A 25,265-nucleotide genomic window follows, 5' to 3' on the forward strand; every position below is an offset into this window, starting at 1 on the left:
GATTTTTTAGGTGGAGTGGATTCCTCCTTTGTGCCATTGCAATGTTTCTTGTGATATTCCCAATGTTTACTTTTCCAAAAAAGCTTCCACCTCGACACAAGAAAAAAAAAAAGAAAAAATTTTCTGCTGATGTTGTTAGCGATGATGACGTGATGAAAGATAAATCAAACCATAGTGAACAAGTGGACAAAAAGGTTTCTTCAATGGGATTTGGAAAGAATGTCAGAGGTAAAGTATATCTTTTGAATAACACGTGCATGATACGTCAGACCAGTGCTCCTCAAAGTGTGCTCCCGGACCATTGGTGCTCCCCAGGGCCTGTCACTGGCCCATGGTCAGATAAGTCCTGAAATCAAGTGCTGCAAAACCCTTTTAGAAACTTAGCAGGATAATGCCAGATATGGTGGCCCACGCTTGTAATCTTCACACTTGGGAGGCGGAGACAGGAGGATTGCGCAGGTTCGAAGCCAGCCTTGCTGGTTTAAGAGACCCTATTTCCAAATAAGAATATAAAATAGGTCTGGGAGTGTAGCCTGGAGGTAGAAGGGCTTCCAGGAACCCCAGTACCACCAAAAAAACAAAACAAAACAAAACAAAACAAAAAAAACACAAACAAACCCCAAAAACAAACAAACAAAAAGAAACTTAACAGGATAATTTTGTCTGTTAAGTCTAATAATAATTTAAAAATTGGCTTATATTTTGCATGTTTTAAAAGTCATTTGATAATACTTTATCATCTATATATTTTGCAAAAGTCCGGGTAGATGACAGATTGGAAATGCTAATAAAAAGGTCCTTCCTCTCAGTTTGAGAAGCACTGATTTAGATCATAATGATATAGATGTTTAGATACATAATTTACTATAATTAGAGATGTCTGACTTTTAAAATACTCAATTCATTGTGTAACAGATGGATTGTTTTAGGGAACTAGTAGTATGGACTGATCCTTACCTACGTGTAAAAGCTACCACTAAACAGGAATCTCATTGCAAATGCTTGCACGGGGCTGACCTGGAGAAGGGTGACCAGACCTCCAGCCCAGTGCAAAGCTACCCAGAGAGTTTCCATGGTGGACCGGTCTAATTGTTCTTTTTGATTTCTCTCAAAAAAATACTCACTTGGCTTTTATTTTATTTTTTACTTTTATTAGTGCATTATAGTCTTGCATCATAATGTAGTTCATAGGATAGTGACATACGTGCACACGGCACTTGGTGGGCTTTCCCCCGGCCCTCCCTCCCCATTCAGGATGCTGAGATTGGCATCAGTATTCTCAGGAGGTACATAGTATCAGTGGAAATTTTTAAAAGTTAGAATAGGCAAACTAAAATCTAAACAATTCAAATTGATCCTAACCAGGCAGTCTTTGCTCTGTTATATCTGTTGAATGTTAATAAGTTCCTTTAATTTAAAAAACCTATACTGCCACTCTCTTACTCATTTCAGCTTATTTTCTGAATTTGCTTTTTATATAAATTACAACGTATAATATTTATGGAGTGCAAACATTAGTCAAGATTGATAAAATTTATGTAGGCGTATTATCATCTCATTTTGGTTACATACACAGTAAGGCCAGAGAGAAACCTTTGAGGCCTAGAATAAAGTTACTACAGACCAGTCCCTGTAGTCTAAAAAAAATAATGGCAAGCGAAGTCGCATTTCATTTAAAAAATGCTCCTTGCCAGTAAAGTTTTAAATTTGGTTCTCTCCCACCCCATAATATCCTTCTGTTTTCTGGAGCAGGGCTTCTTTTGGTTTATATTTTATGTGTGAAATTTGGACACCAATAGTAGATCCTTTAAGGAGGACAAGGAGGGAGATCTCAGTTAGTGACAATAATTTTTTAAAAAGAAAATGACTTGGAGCAGGGAGTGGTGGCACATGCCTGCAACCCCAGTAACTGGAAGGCTGGGACAGGAAGATCTCAGGTCCGAGGACAGTCTCAGCAAGTAAGTGAGACTCCCAGCAACCTAGCAAGACCTGTTTCAAAACAAAAAATAAAAAGGGCTGGGGATATCTCTGCAGAACGATGCCTTCCTTTTTCTGTTTGTTTTGTTTTGTTTTGACTTGAGGTGGGGTCTTGTGTGTTGCCCTGGCTGGCCTTGAACCCATGGTCTCCAGTGATCCTCCTGCTTCAGACATCTGAATAGCGGAAACTTTGGTGCACACCATGTTCCCAGCTGGAGGGGTTCCCTATTTGGAAACTTCCTTGCTCAGAATTCTAGAAGAAAATACACTGGACTTTCCACTCCTTCCTCCACATTTTAAGGACAGACGTTGGGCAATTCTGAGTCAGTGTTTCTAAATTCTTCTTATAAATTATGCAGCAATCAGGGTGTATTAAGACATCGCAGAGGGTAAAGTTGACTTCTCAGCATGTCTGCATTATCTTTCCATAAAGAAGTTGACATTGATTCAATCAAAATATTACCAATAAAAATAAACACTTAAAATATTTAAGGGGGACGATTTTCTTGTGTTTTGAGGTTCAGCATTTTAAAATCTTCCAAATTTAATGGGACATCCTTCTATATAGAAAATTTTGGTGGTATTTAATTTTAAGAAAGTTTTTTTGTGGTCACTTTTAGTCAATTTAGGCTTAATTGCTTTAGCATTAATAATTTGACATAAACTATAACAGATTTTGTTTCTCTGATAAACTTTTGTCCGTGCTCAGTTCCAATGTATTTGTAATTTTCTAGAGAAAAGATGTCTACTTTTAGGCAATTAACTATTACGTCATTGAAAGTTACTGATTTGTGTTCATTAGAAGATAATATTAGGCTGGGTGTGGTGGTACACTCCCTTTAATTCCTGTACTTGGGAGGCTGACACAGGTTCCTAGTCAGTCTCAGCGACTTGATAAGACCCTTAAAAAAAACATAGGGCTGAGGATGTAGTTCAGAGGTAAAATACCCTTTGATTCAATCCCCTGTCTTACCCCCCCCAAAAAAAAAAGAAAGAAAGAAGAATTAAAAAAGAAAGGACAGTATTAACATCACTGAATTCTAAGTGTATTCACTCTTTCAGAAGTTTCCAAAGGTCACGTTGTGGCTGTTGCGATGATCGAGTCGTGGTTTGCCGTTGGGAGGCTTAGGGCCCACTGAGGGAGATGGGACAAGTACAGATGGAAATATAATAAGACCATAAAAAAGGCTGGACACCATGGTGTGAAGGACGGAAGGCAGGCCAGGGGACATCTAATTTGGGAGTCAGGAAAAGGACATGGGCGGGCTGGATTCCACATGAGCCCTTTAAAGAGGGGTGGTGGGAGTGTTCCAGGCAGAGAGTGCCAAGGGCAGCCGCAGGACTCCTGGGTGTGCTTGAGAATGCTGGACAAGCTCATTGAGCTTGGTGGGGTGGGTCGTGGGGGGACCTGGGAGTTAGGTTGGGAATTGAGGTGTGGCTGTAGTGTGCTGTCCAGCCTTTCACTGGGTTCCTCCCTCTCAGAGAGTGGGAGGTCTGAGCAGGTGTTTGGCAGACAAGGAAGGCAAATGAGGGAGTCCAAGAAGAAAGCTGCCAACAGAGCCCAAGGGAGAGGTCTGAGCAGAAGAGAAGGACAGAAGAGGACAGAGCCTGCTGTCCTGGTCCGCCTGCTCCTGCTTAAATGCCTGCTCAGAGCGTCCAGGGAGGGCCTCCTGTGTCACTTACAGGAAAGCGCCCTCCCTATGGGACTCACCTGATCCGACCCCTCCCTACCTCTTCCACCCCATCTCCTTCTTTCAGTTCATTTGTTGGCTCTACTACAGGCACCATGTGCTCATCACCGGACCTCAGATGTGCCAGGCATGTGTTTACCCCAGGGCCTGTGCACTTCGCACTGTCTCTGGCTTCTTAATGAGACCAATCCCCCCCTCCTTCAGTGAGGCCTTCCCTAGCTACCCGACTTAAAGACCACCAGTCTCCCCTGCAACATTTCTCACCTCCTCTCCCTCCTTTATTTTTCTGTTTCCCACTCATCAATAACCTATGATGTACATAGTTAGGAAAAGCTATGGCTTCCATGAAGAAAACAGAAAGTTCCCATGTTGATAATGGTGGAACTTTTGCTTTGGAGACCAGGAAGCTCAGTCAGGTCTGGAGCTCAGGTAGCGTCTGATGGCCATATTAAATTCCTTCCCCTGGTTTTCACATTCTGCTCTTTGTTTTCTGTATCTTGGACTTTCTGTTTCATTTCTGTTTTTCTTTTATTTTGTTTTGAGTTTTCTTGTGGTCAGACAGACCTTTAGATTTGGACATATGGCTTATGGGTTCATAGGGTAAACTGTAGAAGTCAATGGCCTAACAAAGAGTCTCTAAAAAAGAAAGCTTTTTCTTTGCATCTGCATAATAACCACGGGTACTCATCAGGGTAGGATCCACTTAGATATACGGAAATACTTGTGAGCACCAAATTTAAATAAGCCAGGTAGCACCCTGGCCAGTCGCCACTGACGATGCACGTGGGGCCTGCTGTTTCTGTCCACCTGTCTAGTGAGCGGTCCCGCCTCCCTGTGCTAAGCTGTAAGGTGATGTCACGTGCCAGCATCATCTGATTCCTCCTGTCTGTTTCCAGGGAAGTAGGGACTGCCATTTGTCAGTGTGTTCTGGAGGGGAGGGAGTTCTTGAAATTCTTGTGGGGACCCATGATGGGGGAGCCCAGGGCATCTTTAGTTTCACAGAAAATGAGCAAGAAGCAGGCCCTATGTTAGCCATGTTGAATGCTATGAGAAGCTTTGGTATTGCAAATAGTTTGATGCTCCTGGGTAACAGGCAAAGCTCGTATCTGCTCGCTGTCCAAGGACATTCATGGGGGACGGGGTACAAGGCTTACTGGCCATAAAAGATATTATTAAGGGTTTAATGGCATGATTATGATGTTTCTACCAGTTTTTTTTCTACCAGGCTTTTGATGTATCAGAGGGCTTAAAAGTATACAAATAAGCCGGATGTAGTAGCACGCACCTGTAACCCCAGTACTTAGTAGGCTGAGACAGGAAGACAGCAAGTTTGAGGTCAGCCTTGGCAATTTAGCAAGACCATTTCAAAGTAAAATAAAATGAGGGGAGGAGTGTAGCTCAGCGGGAGAACAAGTCTGAGTTTCACAGTTTCACACACACACACACACACACACACACACACACACACACACACACACACACACACACACTATACAAATTAAAGAACCAGAAGATTAGCCATAAGGAGAAAATTACTTTTAGTACTAAGAAGGGAATCAAGGAATATTTCTTAAAATTCCTTGAGAGATGTTAAAGGAAGCTGTGTTCTAATTTGTCCCCACGTGATTTTAATTTATAGAGACGACTATGATGACATGAAGTGGTTAATGCCACTTACAGAGCAGTTTATTTCTTAGATTTCTCATGGGGGCTTGGTCAGAGGGCAGAAGTAGGAGTGGCCAGAGCCTTCATGGGGTTTCCTTGGGAAGCAGTTCCATACAGCTGGTTGGAGACACACGGCCGCTCTGGGCTGTAGGGCCAGGTGTCTGCTTCTGGTCCGTGGGTGCCCGGCATGTGAGAGCCAGCAAGAAGGTGGCTTCTGTTACAGACTTGAGCTTTTTTGCTTATGGAGATGTTCTTCTTCCACAGGCCAAGCCCTTTGCTGCCTCTAAGAAGTGGTTAGGCTTGGGAAGGGTTGTCTGTCTTGGGTCAGTAAGCCTGAGATGTCAAGAAATTATATGCAATAGAGAGTAAAAACCATGATTAATATAGAAGCCATGTGATAGAGCCAGAGTGGCCCTCGCTGCTCCATTCAGCTGTCATTATCATGTGATGGTCCTTCTATTTTTTTTTTAACCACATCCTCTCTTTTTCCTGAACCTTTAAGGGAACAAAACCCTGTATTTAACGGTATTGCATTATTTTATAATTTATCAATAAAAATCCCAATCTTTTATACAGCAATGATTGTCCACCTTGTTATTTCTTTTTTTTATTCTTGGTCTTTGTACCCACTGTGAATTCAATGTCCATTTTGACTTTAGTCAATTTAAGTTGCTTTAATGTGCTTGTTCAAGTACTGTTAACTCAAATGATACTTTTATATGAGAAATTAGCATTATCTATTACCTATGATTTTAGGGAAAGGACTAGGTTTGTCCCCAAATATCATTTTAAGTACTGAGATACATGGCTGGAATTTTTATTTTAAGAAGGATTTTATTTTTTCTTCTCTCTCTCTGAAGTATCTTTTTTTGGAGAGACTACTATAGAACTAAGAACTCAGGATGTATATATTAGAACTTATAGTCCTTTCCCTCAAAGGGAGACAGAGGAAAGAGACAGTACATTATGTTAAATCTTAAGATGGAGGTAAGCACGTTCTAAGGAAGACGGGAGGAAGGAGAGGAAAGACTTCACAGGTTTGCTGCCTCAGGGGAGGATTTCTCCTGTGTTTTATGTCTATAGTGCAAAAATCAGAATGTACCCAAATATTTAAAGAATAAAATGAAAGTGAATTCCAATCTTATTTCTGAAAGTAATTAATTTTTTAGAGTACAAAAGTATTTGCATTTTGAAAGTAGATAGAGGAGCTGTCACTCAACATTGTGACTTTACTGAATACCACTAAATTGTTCACTTTAAAATAGTTTGGTTTGTGGTGTATTCATTTCGAGTCACCTCCCCCCATGCCATTTGGCATGGGGCTGTATTTCTATTTTCTGTCTTTCTGTCTTTCTAATAAACTTCTTTAAATCTTCAAAAAAAATAACAAAATAAAATAGTTTGGTTTGAGCCAGGTGTGGTGGCGCATGCTTGTAATCCCAGCTTTTGGGAGGCTGAGACAGGAGAATCGCGGTTTGAGGCCAGCCTCAACTACTTAGTGAGGTTCCTTGCAACTAGTGAGATCCTGTTTCAAAGTAAAAAATAAAGAAAAGGACTAGGAGTGTAGCTTGGAGGTAGAATGCCCCCTGGGTTCCATCCCCAGTAACGCAAAAAAAAAAAAAAAAAAAAAAAAATTCTGTTTGCCAGGTGCAGTGGTACTTGCCTGCAATCCCAACTATTCCAGTGGTTGAGACAAGAGGATCCCAAGTTTGAGGGTGACCTGGGAAACTCAGACAGACCCTGTTTCAAAATAAAAAATAAAAAGAGCTTGGGGTACAGTTCAGTGGTAGAGCCCCTGCGTTCAATTCCCAGTACCACATAAAAATTTCATTTTGTTATGTGAATTTCACTTCAGTAAATTATTTCTCAGAGCTATGTATTTTACTTGAATTTAGACACAAGAAAATAAACAACATGGGTGGATGAACTTGAGATACATGCCAACTCAGAAGCAGCAGATCACGGGGAAAAAAATTTTCTTGTAAAAATAAAAGGAAGGTAAAAAAATATGCTAAAATTAATTGGTATATGGAAATAAGCATTCATTATTATGGCCTAGAATCCCAGAGAAAATGTCAGATTAGGCTGTTGTATTATCTAGTAATATTAGTTAAACCATCAAAACTCCTTCAAGCTTTTTTGCTTAAAAAGGCAGTTGCATAATTATCTAAAAATTCCAACATATAAAATGCCTCTTTCCCAGACATCCTGAATAGACAAAAATGTTATATAAATGAATATTATACTCTTCCTTCTATTAACATTTAATTTTTTTAGCTTACTTTTTAGTTTGTAATTCTCCAAATTCATTAAGGATTTTAAGCTTTGTTTATTTATTTATTTATTTATTTATTTATTTATTTATTCTATTTTTGGGGACTGAACCCAGGCCCACTGAACTACATCCTCAGCCCTGTTTACTTTTTGATTTTGAGACAGGGTCTCGGTAAGTTGCACAGGCTGGTTTTGAACTTGTGATCCTCCTTCCTCAACCTCTTGAGTCACTGGGATTACAGATGTGGCCACTATGCCCATTAAATCGTGTGTGTGTGTGTGTGTGTGTGTGTGTGTGTGTGTGTGTGTGTGTTATTGGAGATTGAACCCAGAGTCTATACCTCTTTTTTTTTTTTTTTTGCGGGTTTGCGGATGCAACCCAGGCCATTTGATCTCTGAGCTACACCCCCTACCCTATTTTTTATTCATTATTTTGAAACAGGGTCTCACTAAGTTGCAGAGGGCCTCACTAAGTAGCTGAGGCTGTCTGTGCACCACGATCCTCCAGTCTCAGCCTCCCGAATGCTGTGATTACAAGTGTGCGCCACCACACCCAGCTTTGAGCCCTTTTTATTTTTTATTTTGAAACAGTGCCTTGCTAAGTTGCTGGGGTTCTCAATAAATTCTTATGGCTCGCCTTGAACCTGCAGTCTTCCTGTCTCAGCTCTCCAAGTACTGGGCCTCCAGCGGTGTAACACAGCACCTACCTCCCACAGATTCTTTAGCCTTAAAGAGCCATTCTTTTTTGAAAAAATGTACTGTGTCCTCCATATTTTTAGTGTTTTTGGCAAGGCCACCACTCGACTGTAGACCATTCTCCATCCTATAACACGCTTTCTGTGGAATGGCCTTCATTTTCTCACAGGTATATGGATAAATTGTTTCAGATAAATTATTGTTGTGATATAATCAAGAATGTTAATGAATAAATGTATTCTGAGAGAGAGAGAGAGAGAGAGAGAGAGAGAGAGAGAGAGAGAGAAAGAGAGAGAGAGTGTTTCTGGGGATTAATTACAAGGGCCTTTTGCATGCTAAGCAAGCACTCTACCACTGAGCTGCTCTACCAGCTCCTTCCCAGTCTATTTTTTGAATGCATACTATAAGCCAGATGCATGCTGGGATGTGAAGATGTACAGATACACCAAGGGCCTGCCTTTGTAGCATTTACTGTTTCTTGAAGGAAGAAGAGAGTGAACACAGGCTGCTATATAAGAACTGATGACTAGACCAAGTACCCTAGAGATAGAGACGGGGTCTCCAGGCCTATTGGGAGGGGCTGGACAACTCTTTACAGAAGAGGATGCTAATATGGATATTTCAATGATGAGTTTGGCATTGGCCATGGAGACTGCAGGGGAATATGTAAACAATTTAGAGAGGAGAAGGATCACGGGCCTGGGCAGAGCCTGTGTCCGGCAATCACAGGACTTCAGCCTGGAAGGCCAGCAGGAGCCACATCCTGTAGGGCCCACTGTGCGAGGTGGAGTTCCTGGTAGCTGGGCCCACTTCTCTTAGGTGTGGTCAGTCCCGTTGTTGGTAGATCTTTTCCAAACATACCATTATTTTATATTTTTTGCGGTACTGGGGATGGAACCCAGGGGCATTCTACCACTGAGCTACATCCCCAGCCCTACTTTTTATTGTTTATTTTGAAACGGTCTCACTGAGTTGCAAGGCGCCTCACTAAGTAGCTGAGATTTTCTGCAAACCATGATCCTCCTGGCTCAGCTTCCTACATGCTAGGATTACAAGGATGCACCACCATGCAAACATACCATTGTTTTTAAAAGTTTGTTTTCTACAACAAGAGCAAAAGAGTGTGATATAGGGACATCTGGGTGGTAGAGGACAGAAGCACATTCAAGTCACCTGAGATACTGGGGTCGCAGCATTAGGCTCCAGAGGCTACAGAAGCCCTGACAGTCTGGCCCCTGGCAAAAGAGACCGGGCCACCCTGCAGAACAGCTGTGGCCTGGGCTCCCTGTGAGGCGGCCATTTTCTTCCTTTTTTGCTTACTGTGACCTGCTTCGTGCTCCCCACTTCTTTCTCTGCGGGTCTCCAGTGCAAGTACTGAGGGAGACAATGTGAGCTTTGCCCTGTCTTCTCACACAGGTGCCCCAGTCCTCCCTCGTCCTCAGCTGGGTCCAGCCCCTTCCCCTGGCCCAGTCAGTTCTTTCTGGGGTATCAGGTCATGAGATAGAACCCTGCAGCTTCAGCAGAGCGCCTCAGGAGGGGGGGGGGGCTTGCAGTGTGGCAGGTGCCTGCAGACACTTCTCAATGGGACACGCTTCCCACTAAGCTCCCCTTAAGTGTCTCCCTCCACCCACTTGAAAATGACTGTACCTCTCAGGTTTGCTGAAATGGGTGCTTCTTTAATGTAGTACTCTAAAAAAGACATCAGTCTAATACACACTTTAAATTCTAGACTTTTTTTTTGGTGTGTGTGTGGTACTGGGGGTGAAATCTAGGGACCTTCTACCTCTGGGCTGTACTCCCAGACCTATTTCAAACTTTATTTGGAAACAGAGTCTCACTAAGTTGCTGAGAGCCTCACTCAGCAGCTGAGGCTGGCTTCGAACCTGCGCGATCCTCCTGTCTCAGCCTCCCAAGCGCGGGGATTGCAAGTGTGTGCCACCATGACCAGCTAAATTCTAGACTTTTTATTTATTTATTTGTACTGGGAACCAAACCTGGGACATGCAACCTCAGAACTATGCCTCCAGCCCTTTTTATTTTTATTTTGAAATGAGATCTCTACAGGTTGCTGAGGCTAGCCTTGAACCCATAGTCCTCCTGTCTTAACCTCCCAAGTACTGGGTTTACAGGTATATGGCACCACGCTCAGCCTAGACTGATTTTTTATGAACAAGCATAAAAAATTCACATGTGCTGGAGCATGTTTGCCCAGTTGTAAAAAAAAAAATTACAAGCCCTGCTGCTTTCTATTAGGCTGTGATCTAAGAGTCTAAGAGGCTATGGAGAAGAATAGATTGTGGTCTCTGCCTTCACTGACTGATTTGGTCTCTCGTAAACACTGCCCTTATCAGCTTCTACAAGAAGCCTGTCATGCTGGGTGTGGTGGCACATGCCTGTAATCCCAATATTTGGGAGGCTGAGACAGGAGAATTACAGGTTCGAGGCCAGCCCCAGCAATGTAGTGAAGCTTTAAACAGCTTAGTGATACCCTCAGCAACTTAATGATACCCTGTTTCAAAACAAAAAATAAAATAGGACTGGGGATGTAACTCAGAGGTAAAATACCCCTGTGTTCAATCTCCAGTACCACCAAAAGAAAAAGAAGGACGAGGAGGAGGAAGAGGAGGAGGAGGAGGAGGAGGAGGAGGAGGAGGAGGAGGAGGCAGAAGAGGAAAAGCCTGTCACATTGTGCAGCTCAGATTTTCTGAAACATTGACTCAAGGACTGCAAGGTCATTGGGAAGGGACCACTGCAAAAGTATCTTAACATAGCCCTGTTGTGACTGGAGTGCAGCTTAAACTGGGTGTAGGTGCATGGCGTGCTGCCCCACCTACACAACTATTGATGCTCATCTGGAAGGAGCAAGGGGGTCTGTTGATGCTTTTAACACTCCTTTTAAAAGTGACCTCTGGTATGGTAATACATACCTGTAATTCCAGTACTTGGGTGGCTGAGGCAGGAGGATTGCAGGTTTAAGGCCAGCCTCAGCAACATAGTGAGACCCTTAGCAACTTAGTGAGACACTGTTTCCAAATAAAAAGGGCTAGAGGCTACCTCAGAGGTATAACACCCAGTAACACACACACACACGATTGTTGAATACAGCCTATATTACATGCTCTTAAATTTTGATGCTTTGAATTAAACTTCATTTCTTTTTTTATACAAATTTTTTATTGAAAATAAATGGTATATGTTTAAACTGTACTTGCTACCCTGTCTCCCCATCCCCGTTCCCCCACCACCACCAATGATTGTCCAGGGTAACCATGCCATATTCATACTTGAACACATATTCAGATGTAGACCCTCATTAATCAAGTTCAGCCTTCCTCCTCTCCTATCTTTCCATTCAAACTTTGCTGAGATTTCCCCTCCATTACCTGGAGTCCCACTGGTATCCTCTATGTTCCCTAGTTTGGGCATATTAGAGGAAACATATGTCCCTTCTCCTTCTCTCTTGGCTGATCTCACTTAACATAATGCTCTCCAGGACTTTCCATCTTCTTGCAAATGACATGATTTTGTTCTTTATAGCTGATAGAATTCCATTGTGTGTATTTCCCATAATTTTGCAATCCGTTTATCTGTTGTTGAGGACCTGGGTTGGTTCCATATTTTGGCTATTACCAATTGTGCTGCTATGAACATAGGTATGCATATGTTGCTGTAGTTCTCTGAATTCAACCCCTTTGGAAAGATACCCAGGAGTGGTATAGCTGGATCATATGGTGGATCTATTCCCACCTTTCTTAGGAATCTCCACACAGATCTCCATAGTGGCTGAACTAGTTTGCACTCCCACCAACAGTGTAAAAGAGTTCCTCTTTCCCCACATCCTCACCAGCATTTGTTGTTATTTGATTTCTTTATGCTTGCCATTCTGACTGGGGTTAGATGGAATCTCAGTGTATACATTTCATTTCTGATGTACTTTTGGTTGAGGAATTTTCTGGTTTTAGTGGCAGCTTGCCCTTATCACTTAATTTGTAAAATTTCTTAGTATTAAATAATAAAAATGATAATCACTATCATTATGTTATCACTTCTCCATCATGCTTTTTATTACATATTTGATTTTATGACAGAATTATAAGTGACACAAAGATACTGATCTGAAATCTATTCTACAGTATAAAAATTATGTTGTTTCATTGAAACTGTGAATTTAGAAACTTGTTACTAATTTGATTCTCTCTCTTGGAACTGGGGATTGAACCCTGGGGCATTCTTCCTCTGAGCTATACCTCTGGCCCTAGTTTATTTTTTATTTTGAAACAAGATCTCACTAAATTGCTGAGACTGGACTCGAACCTGCAATCCTTCTGTCTAAGCTTCCCAAGTACTGGGATTACAGGTGTGCACTAACTTTACTAAATTAATTTTTTATATCTTATATTTTATAATAATTCTGAATTTATATAAAGACTATGGAATAGCACACAGAAGTGCAGTTACCCTGTATTGTAATGATTCTTTAATCATGAACATTTCTGGGAAGTCACAGACTGGAGGCTCCACTGCTCCCAATATTTCAGTGTGTATTTCCTAAGTATGAGGATGCACTCCTACACTACCATGAGGCTGATACAAAAAGCAGGAAATTAACATTGAAACTATAGGTCTCATTCACATGTTGCCAATTATCCCAATAATGTTTTTTTATGTGCAAGATGTAGCCTAGTGTCCCATGTGTTACGGTTTTGGGAATATGTTATGGTTTGGGGAAACTGTCCCTGGGGACCCTTGTTAGGGTCCCAGATACAATTTCCCTCAAACCACAAAAGGATAAAAAGATAAAAATGCGCAGGTTCTTGTCCTGAGCTAAGGATAAATACACATTAGCCCGGACTCTTGCTGAAGATTTAAAGATTTAAAGTTTATTAAAAAGATAGAAATACAGAAGATAGTTACAGCATGGGAGGTGGTGGTTTGAGTCAATGCCCCACCAGAGATACAACATGTGGACCAGAGCTTTTATACCCATGACCTCCATCTTGTTTATGTAATTCTGACGTAGCAAACATCCCTGTAAGGCTCATCCCCGGCAAGGTGTCTCCTTTCAGTCGACCCCTCCTCCCATCCTAGCTAGATTATCCAATTATTATGTAAACCTGTCTTTAGAATGAGGATGAGGAAGTCCTAGTTCCCCTCTCCTATAGACTTGCTAATTACCTTCAGCTAGGTTAATTTAAGTTTCAATAGCTGTTTGCTTTCTGGCTGAAACCAACGCCAACCAAGTCTGTCTTTCCCCAGGTCTGCCATTTTGACACAATTATTTTTGAAATATATCTATTAATAATCAGAGCTTTCTCAAATCTTCCTAAGCCATTCCCAATACTGGTACAACATGTATTTAGTGTGTGTGTGTGTGTGTGTGTGTGTGTGTGTGTGTGTGTGTGATACTGATGATTGAATCTAGGGCCTTATACACTGAGTTATAGCCCTAACTTTTTTTTGGTGGTACTGGGGTACCACCCAGACCCCAGACCCATTATTTTTAATATTTTTATTTGGAAACAGGGTCTCTTAAGCCAGTGAGGCTGGCTTCAAACCTGTGCAATCCTCCTGTCTCTGCCTCCCAAGTGCAGGGATTACAAGCGTGCGCCACCACACCTGGCCCTAACCTTTTTTTTTTTTTTTAATTTATTTTGAGACAGGGACTCGTTAAGTTGCAGAGGTTAGCCTTGATTACAGGGATGCACCATGCACTCAGCATCTAGTTTTTGTGTTTTTAGTGTCTTTCCACCTGGATCCTGTAGCTTCTCCATAAGCTTGTCATATCCTTGTGCTCAGGAGTGGGACAGCCTGGAGGCCTTGTAAATAAGTCAAATCCTCACAAAAAGCACAGTAAGAAAATTGATGAGCTGGGCATGGCAGTGCATGCTTGTAATCCCAGCATTTGGGAGGCTGAGACAAGAGGATCACACATTCACAGCCAGCCTCAGCTACTTCGTGAGGCCCTTTGCAACTCAGTGAGACCCTGTTACAAAAGAGAGAATAAAAAACAGGACTGGGGTGTAGCTCAGAGGTTCCATCCCCAATACTGCAAAAAAAGAAGAAAAGAAGAAAAAAAAAAAAAGAAAAGGGATGGCATTCTGTGAAAAGGACTCTTATTTGCCATATGAAGGCTGAAACAAAAGGCAGAGGGTTGCTTTGTTCTCCCTCAGGTGGGAACAGAGGAGTTGGACATGCCAAGTGTTTGCAACTCTGCTCGTGACCACAAGTGTTTCATGTATTAATTTTGGGGTCAGAAAGAAATTATAGCAAGAAGGCGAACTTGCAAATGCAAAATCTACAAATAATGAGGAACAACTCATCTTGTTCCTATTAGACTTCCACTTACTGTATTCATTGAGTTCATTGAGTTCAAGTTGCCCCTGGTTGTTTGCTGGAAGTCCTTCTGGCTGTCTGCTGTGTCTTTGCGACATGCCCCTGTCACTCAGTGAGCAGTTCTTTCCATTCTTGTTCAAGATACTCCGAGCTCATCTTGCATGTTCTCTGCCTTGGTTCTAAAGGTAGACATTTCTCTGGTTCTTGTAATGGGCAATGGCTTTTAGAAACCAAGAAATGAGCGTTAAATGGGCTCACTGCTACCAGGGTTGTGCCAGTATTGGGAATGGCCTAGGAAGATTTGAGAAAGCTCTGATTATTAATATATTTCAAAATTGGGTGAAGGGCAAATCTGTGCAAGGACTTGGTTTCTGCCTAAAAGCAGGCAACGATTCCAATGTAAATTAACCTAGCTAAAAGCAATTAACCAGTCAATAGGAGAGGAGAACTAGGCCTGTCTCTATCTAAAGACAGATCTTAGTTGAGGAGAACTAGGCCTTTACCTAAAGACAGATCTACATGATTGGATAAGCTAGATAAGATGGGGCAGGGTTTGACCTTGCCCTTCATGAAAGAAGACACCTTGCCACACCTTATTGGGGGAGGTACCTTTCAGGGTTAAGGGGAGGTACCTTACAGGGACGTTCACTATGTCAGAGTCACGCAAACAAGATGGAGGTCATGGGTATAAAAGGCCAAGTCCACGTGTAATCCCTTTGGTGTATTCATTTTGAGCCCCCCCCCCATGCCATTTTGGCATGGGGCTGTATTTCTATTTTCTGATTTCTATCTTTCTAATAAACTTTTTAAAATCTTCAGCAACTGTCCAAGCTATGCATATTTATTCTTAGCTTAGGACAAGAATCCACGGTTTTTTTCTTCTGTTTGGGGTCGTTTTGGATTTTGTTATGGGTTGGGGGAAAGTGTGTCTGGGACCTTTGCAGGGGTTCCCGGGAAACAGTTTCCACAAACCATATTCTCCCAATCCGTAACAAGGGTGTCATTATTTTTAAGACCTGTTAGCAAAGTTAGGAAATAACACACACACTCACACACACACACTCACACACACACTCACACACTCACACTAATACCCATGCACACTAGTCTATCATCTATCAACCTGTCCGATCTGTTTATCTAATTTATTCTGTTGAGCACTGCCATCCTGTATTTCTATCTAGCACATCTATTATCATCTCATCCATTATCTACTGGCCTAATAGCTTCCTGCCAATACTTCTGCCTCCAGTTTAATATCTAACTGTCCACCTTTCCATGTCTGTAACTTCTTCTCTAGTAGTTAGAAAACTTTCACCCATCACTCTGTTACCTCAGACTCCCTGTGTGTAAGAACATGCCCAGTGCTATCAGCCTAAGGTGCGCGCTGGGACCGGCTGGCCCTCCACCCCTGCGGAGCGTGTAGGCTGAGAACTCGGCCCCAGCCCAGGGGGCGAGGAAGGTGGAAGAAGAAAAAAGCTAGCTTAGAGTTTGAAAGTCAGAACTTTTGTAAATTCTTCTTAAATAACAGCAGACTTTGTTTTTAATGAAAGAGAAGAAAGAACCATTTCTATTTTAAGTTAACCTTTGAAACCCAGAGCCTATTTTATTATCAGAGTATCACTTAAAGTATTCATGTGATACATGTGTTGCCTTCTTGTATCAATATTATGATTATTAAAATATATTATATACGTATTTGTGTGTGGTGCTGGGGATCGAGTCCAGGGCCTCACACGTTATTTTATATTTCTCCGAGATGTTTTCAATTTAACACATTGACTTTTAATGTACCAACTAGACTTAATTTAAAGTCTTTAAATGTTGATAGGTAATTTTGACTTACTAAATTTTAAATTTGGCTATGAAATTTTAATACCCATAGTGTTTACAAGAAAATATCGGCTAGGTTTAAAAAGTTCCTCGATTATGGGTTTTTTTTAATTTTTTTTTGGTATTTTTAACCAGGGTAAAAAAATAAAATGTGATAGCTAGGTGAAGTGGTAACTAATTTAGGATTATACTGTAGGTACCTTATACATTTAATGGACTTTAAGGCCTTATAGAAAAACAACAGTGTTTTAATCAGTGATAAATATAAAATAATTTAAGCAACCTATCACAAGAGTGATAGGTTGGGTAATGCTTATAAGGATATTTGTGAATTATTTATGATTATATAAACATTATTTCCTTATCCTGGTTAAAAATTAAAAGCAAAAAGCCCCACACCAACTCTGTTTAATAAAGGGGATAGTTTTGAATCCTCACTGCATCTTAGTTTTTATCCTCTTGTGACCAATATTGCTGACCAGCTATTTCCAGTTCATTTCAAAAGCGACTCAGTTTTATTTTGTTTCCCATCCTTTGTTTATAACATTCATTTGTCATTTTTGTCATTTTGTAGACCTACCAAGAGCAGCTGTCAGGATCTTAAGCAACATGACATTCCTTTTTGTGAGTCTGTCATACACAGCCGAGAGTGCCATTGTAACCGCTTTCATTACCTTCATCCCCAAGTTCATCGAGTCGCAGTTTGGGATCCCCGCTTCCAATGCCAGCATCTACACTGGTAAGGCCCGCCCGCCGCCCGGGCGGTAGCACATGGAGCTCGTTGACCGCTAAACTGAAATAGAGTGAGTGAGGAGACAGCTTGGTCTAACCTCAAGAGTGAAACCATGTCATTATCAGCTACCTGGAAATCCTGGCATGTGTTTTCTCTGACTTACACTGTATCGCTGTGTGACATATTTACAACTGTCTTTTGGAAAGGGAGAATTTTTCATATTTAAGGTTTTATGGTTCTCAATTTAAAAATTGAAATAGGCAATGACACTCAACATTAAATTTGATTTTTGGGGGGGTTGGCATTGGTCTTATAGTGTTATATTAAAACCATTAGTGATCTAGCTGGGTATGGTGGAGCACACCTGTAATCCAAGTACTTGGTAGGCTGAGACAAGAGGATCCCAGGTTTGAGGGCAGCCTGGAACGCAGCAAGACTCTCAGCAACCTAGCAAGACCCTGTTTCAAAACAGCAACAAAAATAAATAAATAAAAAGGGCTGGGGGTGTGGCTTATGAAAGGTTGAAAATAGAGTTAGGGGGTTTAGGAAAGAGGTAAAAACACCGACTGGGTTATCAGAGACTGCTGCTTTATTTGGCCCCAACCTCGGTACCCTCCGGGGAGTCAGCAGGCTGGGGAGGGGGAAGGGGCCAACAGGCCACACGTCTGGAGAGCTGTGCATAGTCCTGATCGGCCAGTTGAGTCACGTGGCAGATCAGAGGCACCGATGTTTTATAGGCATGCCGATTCTCTCGTGACATCTGTAGTCTCGCGATGTTTGGAGTCTTGAGGCACCTGGAGTCTTGTGATATCTCCGCTTCTGGCTTCCAGGGTTCCACCTCCTGTTCCTGCTATGAGATCACGTGGGGGAGGGACCCAGCTTATCAGCTTAGAGGTACAATGCTCATAGGTTTAATCCTCAGTACAAAAAAGTTGATACTATATTAAAATTAATAAATTAATGTTTAATAATGAATATAGATCAGTTACAGGGCATCAGGATTTTCTCTTCATAAATGGGGACATATTTTAGTTGAATTATTAGAGCTTATTGAGGTGAAAGAAGATACTTATGAATTTTATTTTATATGTCTTATGTCTGGGAAAACTGATTTTTAGGAGTCTTTGACACATATAGTTGCTAGTACTCAAATCTACTTTCATAATAAATATGATATCTAGAAACATGGGAACATTAATTCTCAGATATTGGGGGAAATTTGGGTATGTTATCATGTAATATTCTAAATATTTCCTTCATAATATTGGAGATGGTCAGTGTCTCTGTCACCCTACAGGTTCAGTGTACTAGTAAAGTATATTTAAACAGTATAGAAAAATGATAACTTTTCAGATGACTTGGGCTGTCACCTTCTGCAATTCCACATTCCAGCTCAGTACGCTTGACTGAAAACTAACAGGCAAAGATTAAATCACCGTAGAAAAAGAAGTGGAATCAAAATATATGGAAATAACTGTTTTCTATTTTTTCTTGCACATATAAAGGCATAAAATTGGGCTATGGGTCCATGCTAGCAAATCACTTTAAAAGAATATGCTGCTGTGGACCATTGTAATTGTGACTTAAAAATATTTATTTTTCTATCTTGACTTCAAAAAATACTTAATTTTCTGTATTAATAAGGAGAATTTTCTGGATCATTTTATAGTTTGGTTGTTAGAAAATTGAACTTCTGCTGATCTTTAGTTTAACTTTTCTGCTGAGCTTTCATTGAGCAGTGGTTCTTGGACAGGCCCAACGAGAGTGGCTGTGTAACTTAATCCCAGGACACATAGCTGTTAAGTATGGAGAAATTTCAAGCATTTCCCGAATAAAGTTTCAATATTAAAAGGTGTTACTAGAAAGAAGGTTCATAGTCAAATAACTTTAGAACCTGCTGAGTTAGTGCTTTTGAGCCCCCTGTTCCAGATCTTTCCTCACTCTTAACTATATTCATTGGGGAAGTCCCAGAGGAAGACTCAGGCCATGGTCTTTTCCAGATGTATTTGACCATGGCATTGTGTGTGTGTGTGTGTGTGTGTGTGTGTGTGTGTGTGTGTTGCTGGGGATTGAACCCAGAGGTATTTTACTTTTGAGCTACACATTTAGCTTTTTTTTTTTTTTTTTGCGGTACTGGGGATGGAACCCAGGGGCAGTCTACCTTTGAGCTACACCCCCAGCCCTATATTTTAGAGTTTATTTTGAAACATGGTCTCACTGAGTTGTAGAGGGCCTCACTAAGTACCTGAGGCTGGCCAAGAACCATAGTCCTCCTGTCTCTGCCTCCCAAATGCTGGGATTTCAAGTGTGCACCACCAATCCTGGCACCACCTCTTTTTTACTTTTAATTTTGAAGCAGGCTTTCCCTTAGTTGCTGAGGCTGGTCTTGAACCTGCGATCCTATGTCTTAGCCTCCCAAGTACTAGGATTGTAGGCACTCACCCCCATGCCTGGCTGATACCCTATTGTTTTAGAGGCCTCTTCAGGACACATGGGGAGGCCGTCCTGAATGCCCTGCTCCCACTGCAGTGGGGAACAGAGCTGTCCAGGCTCCAGATTTTGACGCAGGGATGCTGCATATCTGTGCTGGGCTGAGCCAGGCAGCGATGGAAGCACTTGGACTGCATATTGACCAAAGCCATCTCATAATTACTGGCCAAGGTAAAGGCTAGATAGAGAATTCCTTTTGGAAAAAAAATGGCTTAAAGAGTCCAGCTGGACCTGGGTGTTCAGCTGCAGTCTCCAGTGGTATGTTCAAGGCAGCTGAAAAGCAGGAGCAAGTAAGGCAGGAATGGCGGAGTCGGTTTATACTGATACAACTTCAGGAGGAAAGAAACAATGTCATAAAGTGCCTATTCCATTCTGGCTCTCCACCAGTCTGTCCTTTCTCCCTTCCTCCCTCCTCCCTTCTCCCCCATGTCTAATGCAATTTAGATGATATTTGACAGTTTACTGTGTTCTCTTTGGTCTTTTTTCATCCCAGCTCATATCCCTCCTCCCTTTACAAATAGACAAGAGATTATTTATTTATTTATTTATTTATTTATATTTATATATTTATTTATTTTTGTGGTATTGGGGATGGAATCCAGAGACATTCTACTTCTGAGCTATATCTTCAGCCCTATTTTATTCTTTATTTTGAAACAGGGACTCACTGAGTTGGATAACCTCTCTAGGTTACTGAGGCTGACCTTGAACCTGTGATCCTCCTATTTCAGCCTCCCAAGTACTGGGATTACAAGCATGCACCACCACATTTGGCTGACAAGAGATATCTAGACTGATCAAGAGAGGGTGATCACTGGGCTGGTGTGATGGCGCACGCTTGTAATCCCAGCATTCGGGAGGCAGAGATGGAGGATTGCTGTCTGTGGACAGCCTCAGCTACTTAGCGCAGTCCCTTGCAACTCAGTGAGACCCTGTTTCAAAATAAAGAATAAAAAACTAGGGATGGGGATGTCACTCAGAGATCGAATGCCCCTGGGTTTCATCCCCAGTACTGGAAAGAAAAAGAAAGGAAGAAAGGAAGAAAGGAAGAAAGGAAAGAAAGAAAGAAAGAAAGAAAGAAAGAAAGAAAGAAAGAAAGAAAGAAAGAAGAGTAGGTGACTGCTGGGCATGGTGGTGTGCACGCTTATAATACCAGTATTTGGGAGGCAGAGACAGGAGGATCACGATTCAAGGACAGCCTCAGCTACTTAGTGAGGTCCTTTGCAACTCAGTGAGATCCTGTTTCAAAATAAAGAATAAAAATAGGGCTGGGGTGTAGCTTGGAGGTAGAATGCCCCTGGGTTTCATCTCCAGTACTACAAAAGAAAAAAAAAAAAAGAGTAGGTGACCTATTACAGGAAGGATAATTCTTTTTAAAATTCCTCTTTGCTTTTAATTTTTTTTTGTGTGTGTGGTACTGGGGGTGAAATCCAGAGGCTTTCTACCTCCAGGCTATACTCCCAGACCTTTTTTATATTTTATTTGGAAACAGGGTCTCACTAAGTTGCTGAGAGCCTCACTAAGTAGCTGAGGCTGGCTTCGAACCCGTGCAATACTCCTGTCTCAGCCTCCCAAGCATGGGGATTACAAGCATGCGCCACCACGCCTGGCTTTAATTTTTTTTTTTTTTTTATCAATTAAACCCTTCTTACTCTCTGAACATAGGTTTTTATTTTTTAAAGGTTTTATAATTTGATATCTTTTTTTCTTTGAATCCTTCCTTTCTCATGCATGAAATGAAAAACTAAATGAAAAATTTTCTTTTCCTGGGGACTACTGGGGGGTTGAACCCAGGGGAATCCTACCTCTGAGCTTATTTCAGTGGGAGCTAAGAGGACCCAGAAGGCATGCAGAAGGGCGTGGGGAGCTGCTTTCTGGCCCTGGGGGTGGGAAATCTGTCAGGGCCCTTCAGCACCACTTGGCCGTCTGTGATCCCACTTGGGGTCCTGTACCCTGGCAGGAGGTGGTGCCACTGTGTGTGATGCAGACATGGTTGCAATGCCAGTGCCAGCCCATGTTCACCTCCCCACGTCTGCCCAGCAGTGGATCTGTGTCACAGCTTGCTCTCCCATCTGCGGCCTTCCTACTCACTCGCTCAGGTCACATTTATTGCTTGGGATTAAATATTACGAAGCTGGAGCAGGGCGTGGTGGCTCACGCTTGTAATCCCTGCACTTGGGAGGCTGAGACAGGAGGATTGCACAGGTTCAAAGCCAGCCTCAGCTGGCTTAAGAGACCCTGTTTCCAAATAAAATATAAAATAGGTAAATAGGTCTGGGAGTGTAGCCCGGAGGTAGAAGGCCCCTGGATTCCATCCCCAGTACCACCAAAAAAAAAAAAAAAAAAAGAACAAAACAATATTACGAAGCTGGGAAGCTGGTAGTTTGGAAAAACCTGTAACGATGGGAAAATCCTGAAGTGGGAATTGGACAGCGTGGCCTCGAATCTCGCCAGTAATGTGTGTCTCCGAGCAAGTCACTTAACTTACCTCCGTCAAGGCCACACAGTGAGGACGGTCACTCTCACAGCCCAAGGTTGCTGTGAGGGTCGGAAGAAGACGAGAGCAGCCATTGCTCTGAAGCTTACCTAGCATCAAGTAGGCTCAACAATATAAATGAAAGAAGCAAAGAACTTACTCATGTACTATAGGAAAGAAGACTGTTATTTATGATGATAACACTGCACTTCAAGTCATGTAGTTTGAATAGGCCTGAGAATGAAACTTATGTAAAAATACTTATAATAAAACAACCGCTGACATTTACTGACTGTTTACTAAGGCAAGACGCTATCCAAGCAGTTTCACAAGGGTGACATTATCTAACCCATGTTACTAATGCCTATCCAGTAGGTATTATTAATTATGCCCATTTTCCAGATGTGAAAACATAGGCCTGGAGAGGTTTAAGTAACTTACTTAAAGACAAATACTAAGTGGCTTAGCCAGGATGCTGGCTAGAGTCCTGTCCTTCTTAGAGTCCATACATATCAATTCATGGCTTAACTGAAATGTCATAAAGACACATGCTTTTGTTATCGTTTTTATTCATTTTTTTCATGATTCCTGGGAAACAACATTCTGATGCTTTTATGGTTCTACTTCTCCCTGATCTAAGTCCTCTTTGCTGGGGAGCCGTGGTCAGCGACATCTGTGTTTCAGAGCAGTGTGAGTTTTCAGCCTCACCTTTGTTTGGGACCCCCACCCTTTGGCATGAAGAAGTATTAATGAGTTACACATTAGCTTGTCTTACAAGTACCCTTAAAAAATTCCATTTCGGGTGTATTCATTTCGAGTCACCCACTCATGCCATTTTGGCATGGGGCTGTATTTCTATTTTCTGTATTTCTATCTTTCTAATAAACTTCTTTAAATCTTCAAAAAAAATTCCATTTTGCTTTTTTTTTATCATAGAATAATCGAGATATTTCTGTGGCACGGGGATCATGTTAGGGTGTAATTCTTAAAATCACTGTAATGTTTATTATTGCCTAAATAGCCAAGTATTTGCCACTTGTCTTCAGCTGCCGGTTTCTGGTTTTGTCGATGAGATCAAGGCAGTGCCTGGAGCTCAAGCTGCAGCCTCTGAGAATCACCGCTCTTCACACACAAGCGAGCTTTGGACATGCTTTGGTTTGCTTCATTTTTCTGAGGGCATCAACAGAATTTCTTCCATTTTACAAAGGTAGTTTTTAAAATCCATTTTTAATTTGTATAAATGTATGCATAGATTTTTTTTTTTTCAGTACTGGAGATTGAACCCAGGGGCTATACATTGTAGGCAAGTGTTCAGCTACTGAGATTACATATATATATATCTACAGATTTTCTTTACTTTTCCTCACTGAGGATTGAACCCAAGGCCATTCTACCTCTTAGCTACACTACCAGCCCATTTTACTTTTTATTTTGAAACAAGGTCTCACTAAGTTGCTGATAGTCTTGCTAAGTTGCTGAGGCTGGCTCCAAACTTTTACCCTCCTGTTTCAGTCTCCAAAGTACAGGCGTGCACCACTATGCTTGGCTCAGATTTCCTTTTTAACATTGAAATTAAGCTGTTTTAAATACCAATAGAGTGTCTTAGGTATGGACATGCTTTAGCATCACTGGCTGCAGGATCAGGTGATGATGACCTTTGACTCAGACCTGTGCTGATACCACACTCAGACCCACTGAGAGAGAAGGGAACTACTCGCAAGCCATCAGTCTGTCCCCCAGCAGCTGCTAGAGTCTTCTCACTCACAGCTTTAATCAATCTCGACCTGAATAAAGGCTGTTAGGTAGGAAGAGCGACAATTACAGGCTTTTTGTCTTGTGGGCAGAGAGGTACTTATCACACTGAATTACATTTGTTCTTCAGTGCTAATGAAAGCTTGTGTAAAAGGTTAGAGTGGACAATGTCAAGATACTCGGATTCTCTTTGCTTTTTCATTAACCAATTAAAGAAATGCTTGAGTGCCTATCATGTGGCAGGTTCTTAGCCTGTGAACAAATGATGGCGATTAAGCAGGGCTCAATCACGCTGATGATTAGTAGATGATTCAGAGGATCCCAAATGACAGGCAGACACACAGCCCTCCTTTTAGGAGGGGTTACTAAATAGTGACGGCCTTAAGGTAAGGATGTACTTGGCAGCCACGAGGCATTACATATCAAGAGGGAGGCCTGGCTGGGCGTGGTGGTGCACACCTGAAGCCCTGGTACTTGGGAGGCTGAGATGCTGAGATAGGAGGATTACAGGTTCAAAGGCAACCTCAAAAACTTAGCAAGGTCCTCAGCAACCTATCAAGATCCTGTTTCAAAATTAAAAATAAAAGAGGGGTGGGAGTGTAACTCAGAGGTAGATTATCTCAGGGTTCAATCCCCAGCACCAAAAAAAAAAAAAAAAAGAAAAAAAAAGAAAAAAAGAAGGGCAGCTAGAAAAGGAAGTACCTTCTTTCTCTCTTACATCAGGCCCCACTAATGTGTCATGGACAGCCTGGTGCTACCAAGGTTAAGATGGTGTCTTATGGAGTCTTTCATATGTTAGAAACATTTCTTTATATTTTAAAATAACTTAAATATTTTCTCTATCTTGCTGGTTGCCTAGGTTTCTGCTGTTAATGAGTATCAGAGTCTTGCAGCAGTCTTAGGGAGCCCCGGGACAAAGCTTCATGCTCCTTTCTATCAGTGAACAGTACTGACCAGCAGGTACAGCTATGCCCAAATTCATCAGACCCATGCTTATAAAGCAACACTGTGTTAGTCGGTTTTCTGTCTCTGTGATAAAAGAGCAGAGATAAGTTATAAGGAGCAAAGGCTTATTAGGCTTCATGGTTAGTTTGCCCCTTTGCTTTATGGCCTTTGATCTGGTGAGGAGCCCATGGTGGAGGGGGCCTGTTCACCTCACGGTAAGAGACAGGAAGGAACCATGATCTTAAGCCCTACTCTTTTTTCTTTTTCTTTTTAATGGTACCGAGTATTGAACCCAGCCTCTGAGCTATACCCTCAACCCTATTTTTTTTTAATTGGTGCATTGTAGTCATACATCTTAATGGAATAAAAGACTTGTGTAGTTATTTACTTTTATTTTTAT

General features: G+C 41.6%; 1 protein-coding gene across 1 annotated transcript in view; it reads left to right on the plus strand.

The window, feature by feature from the left end:
* SLCO5A1 (solute carrier organic anion transporter family member 5A1) overlaps positions 1 to 25,265 on the plus strand; it is a gene marked incomplete at both ends in the record, with an annotated part of 169,378 nt that overhangs the window by 82,436 nt on the left and 61,677 nt on the right. The window contains 2 exons of the mRNA XM_080694766.1: positions 11 to 228; positions 17,044 to 17,208. Of these exons, the coding sequence (XP_080550892.1) occupies positions 11 to 228; positions 17,044 to 17,208 (383 nt within the window). The remainder of the gene's footprint in view (positions 1 to 10; positions 229 to 17,043; positions 17,209 to 25,265) is intronic.

This window comes from Muscardinus avellanarius (assembly GCF_963383645.1).
Source record: "Muscardinus avellanarius genome assembly, chromosome: 4".
In the NCBI taxonomy this organism is placed as follows: domain Eukaryota; kingdom Metazoa; phylum Chordata; class Mammalia; order Rodentia; family Gliridae; genus Muscardinus; species Muscardinus avellanarius.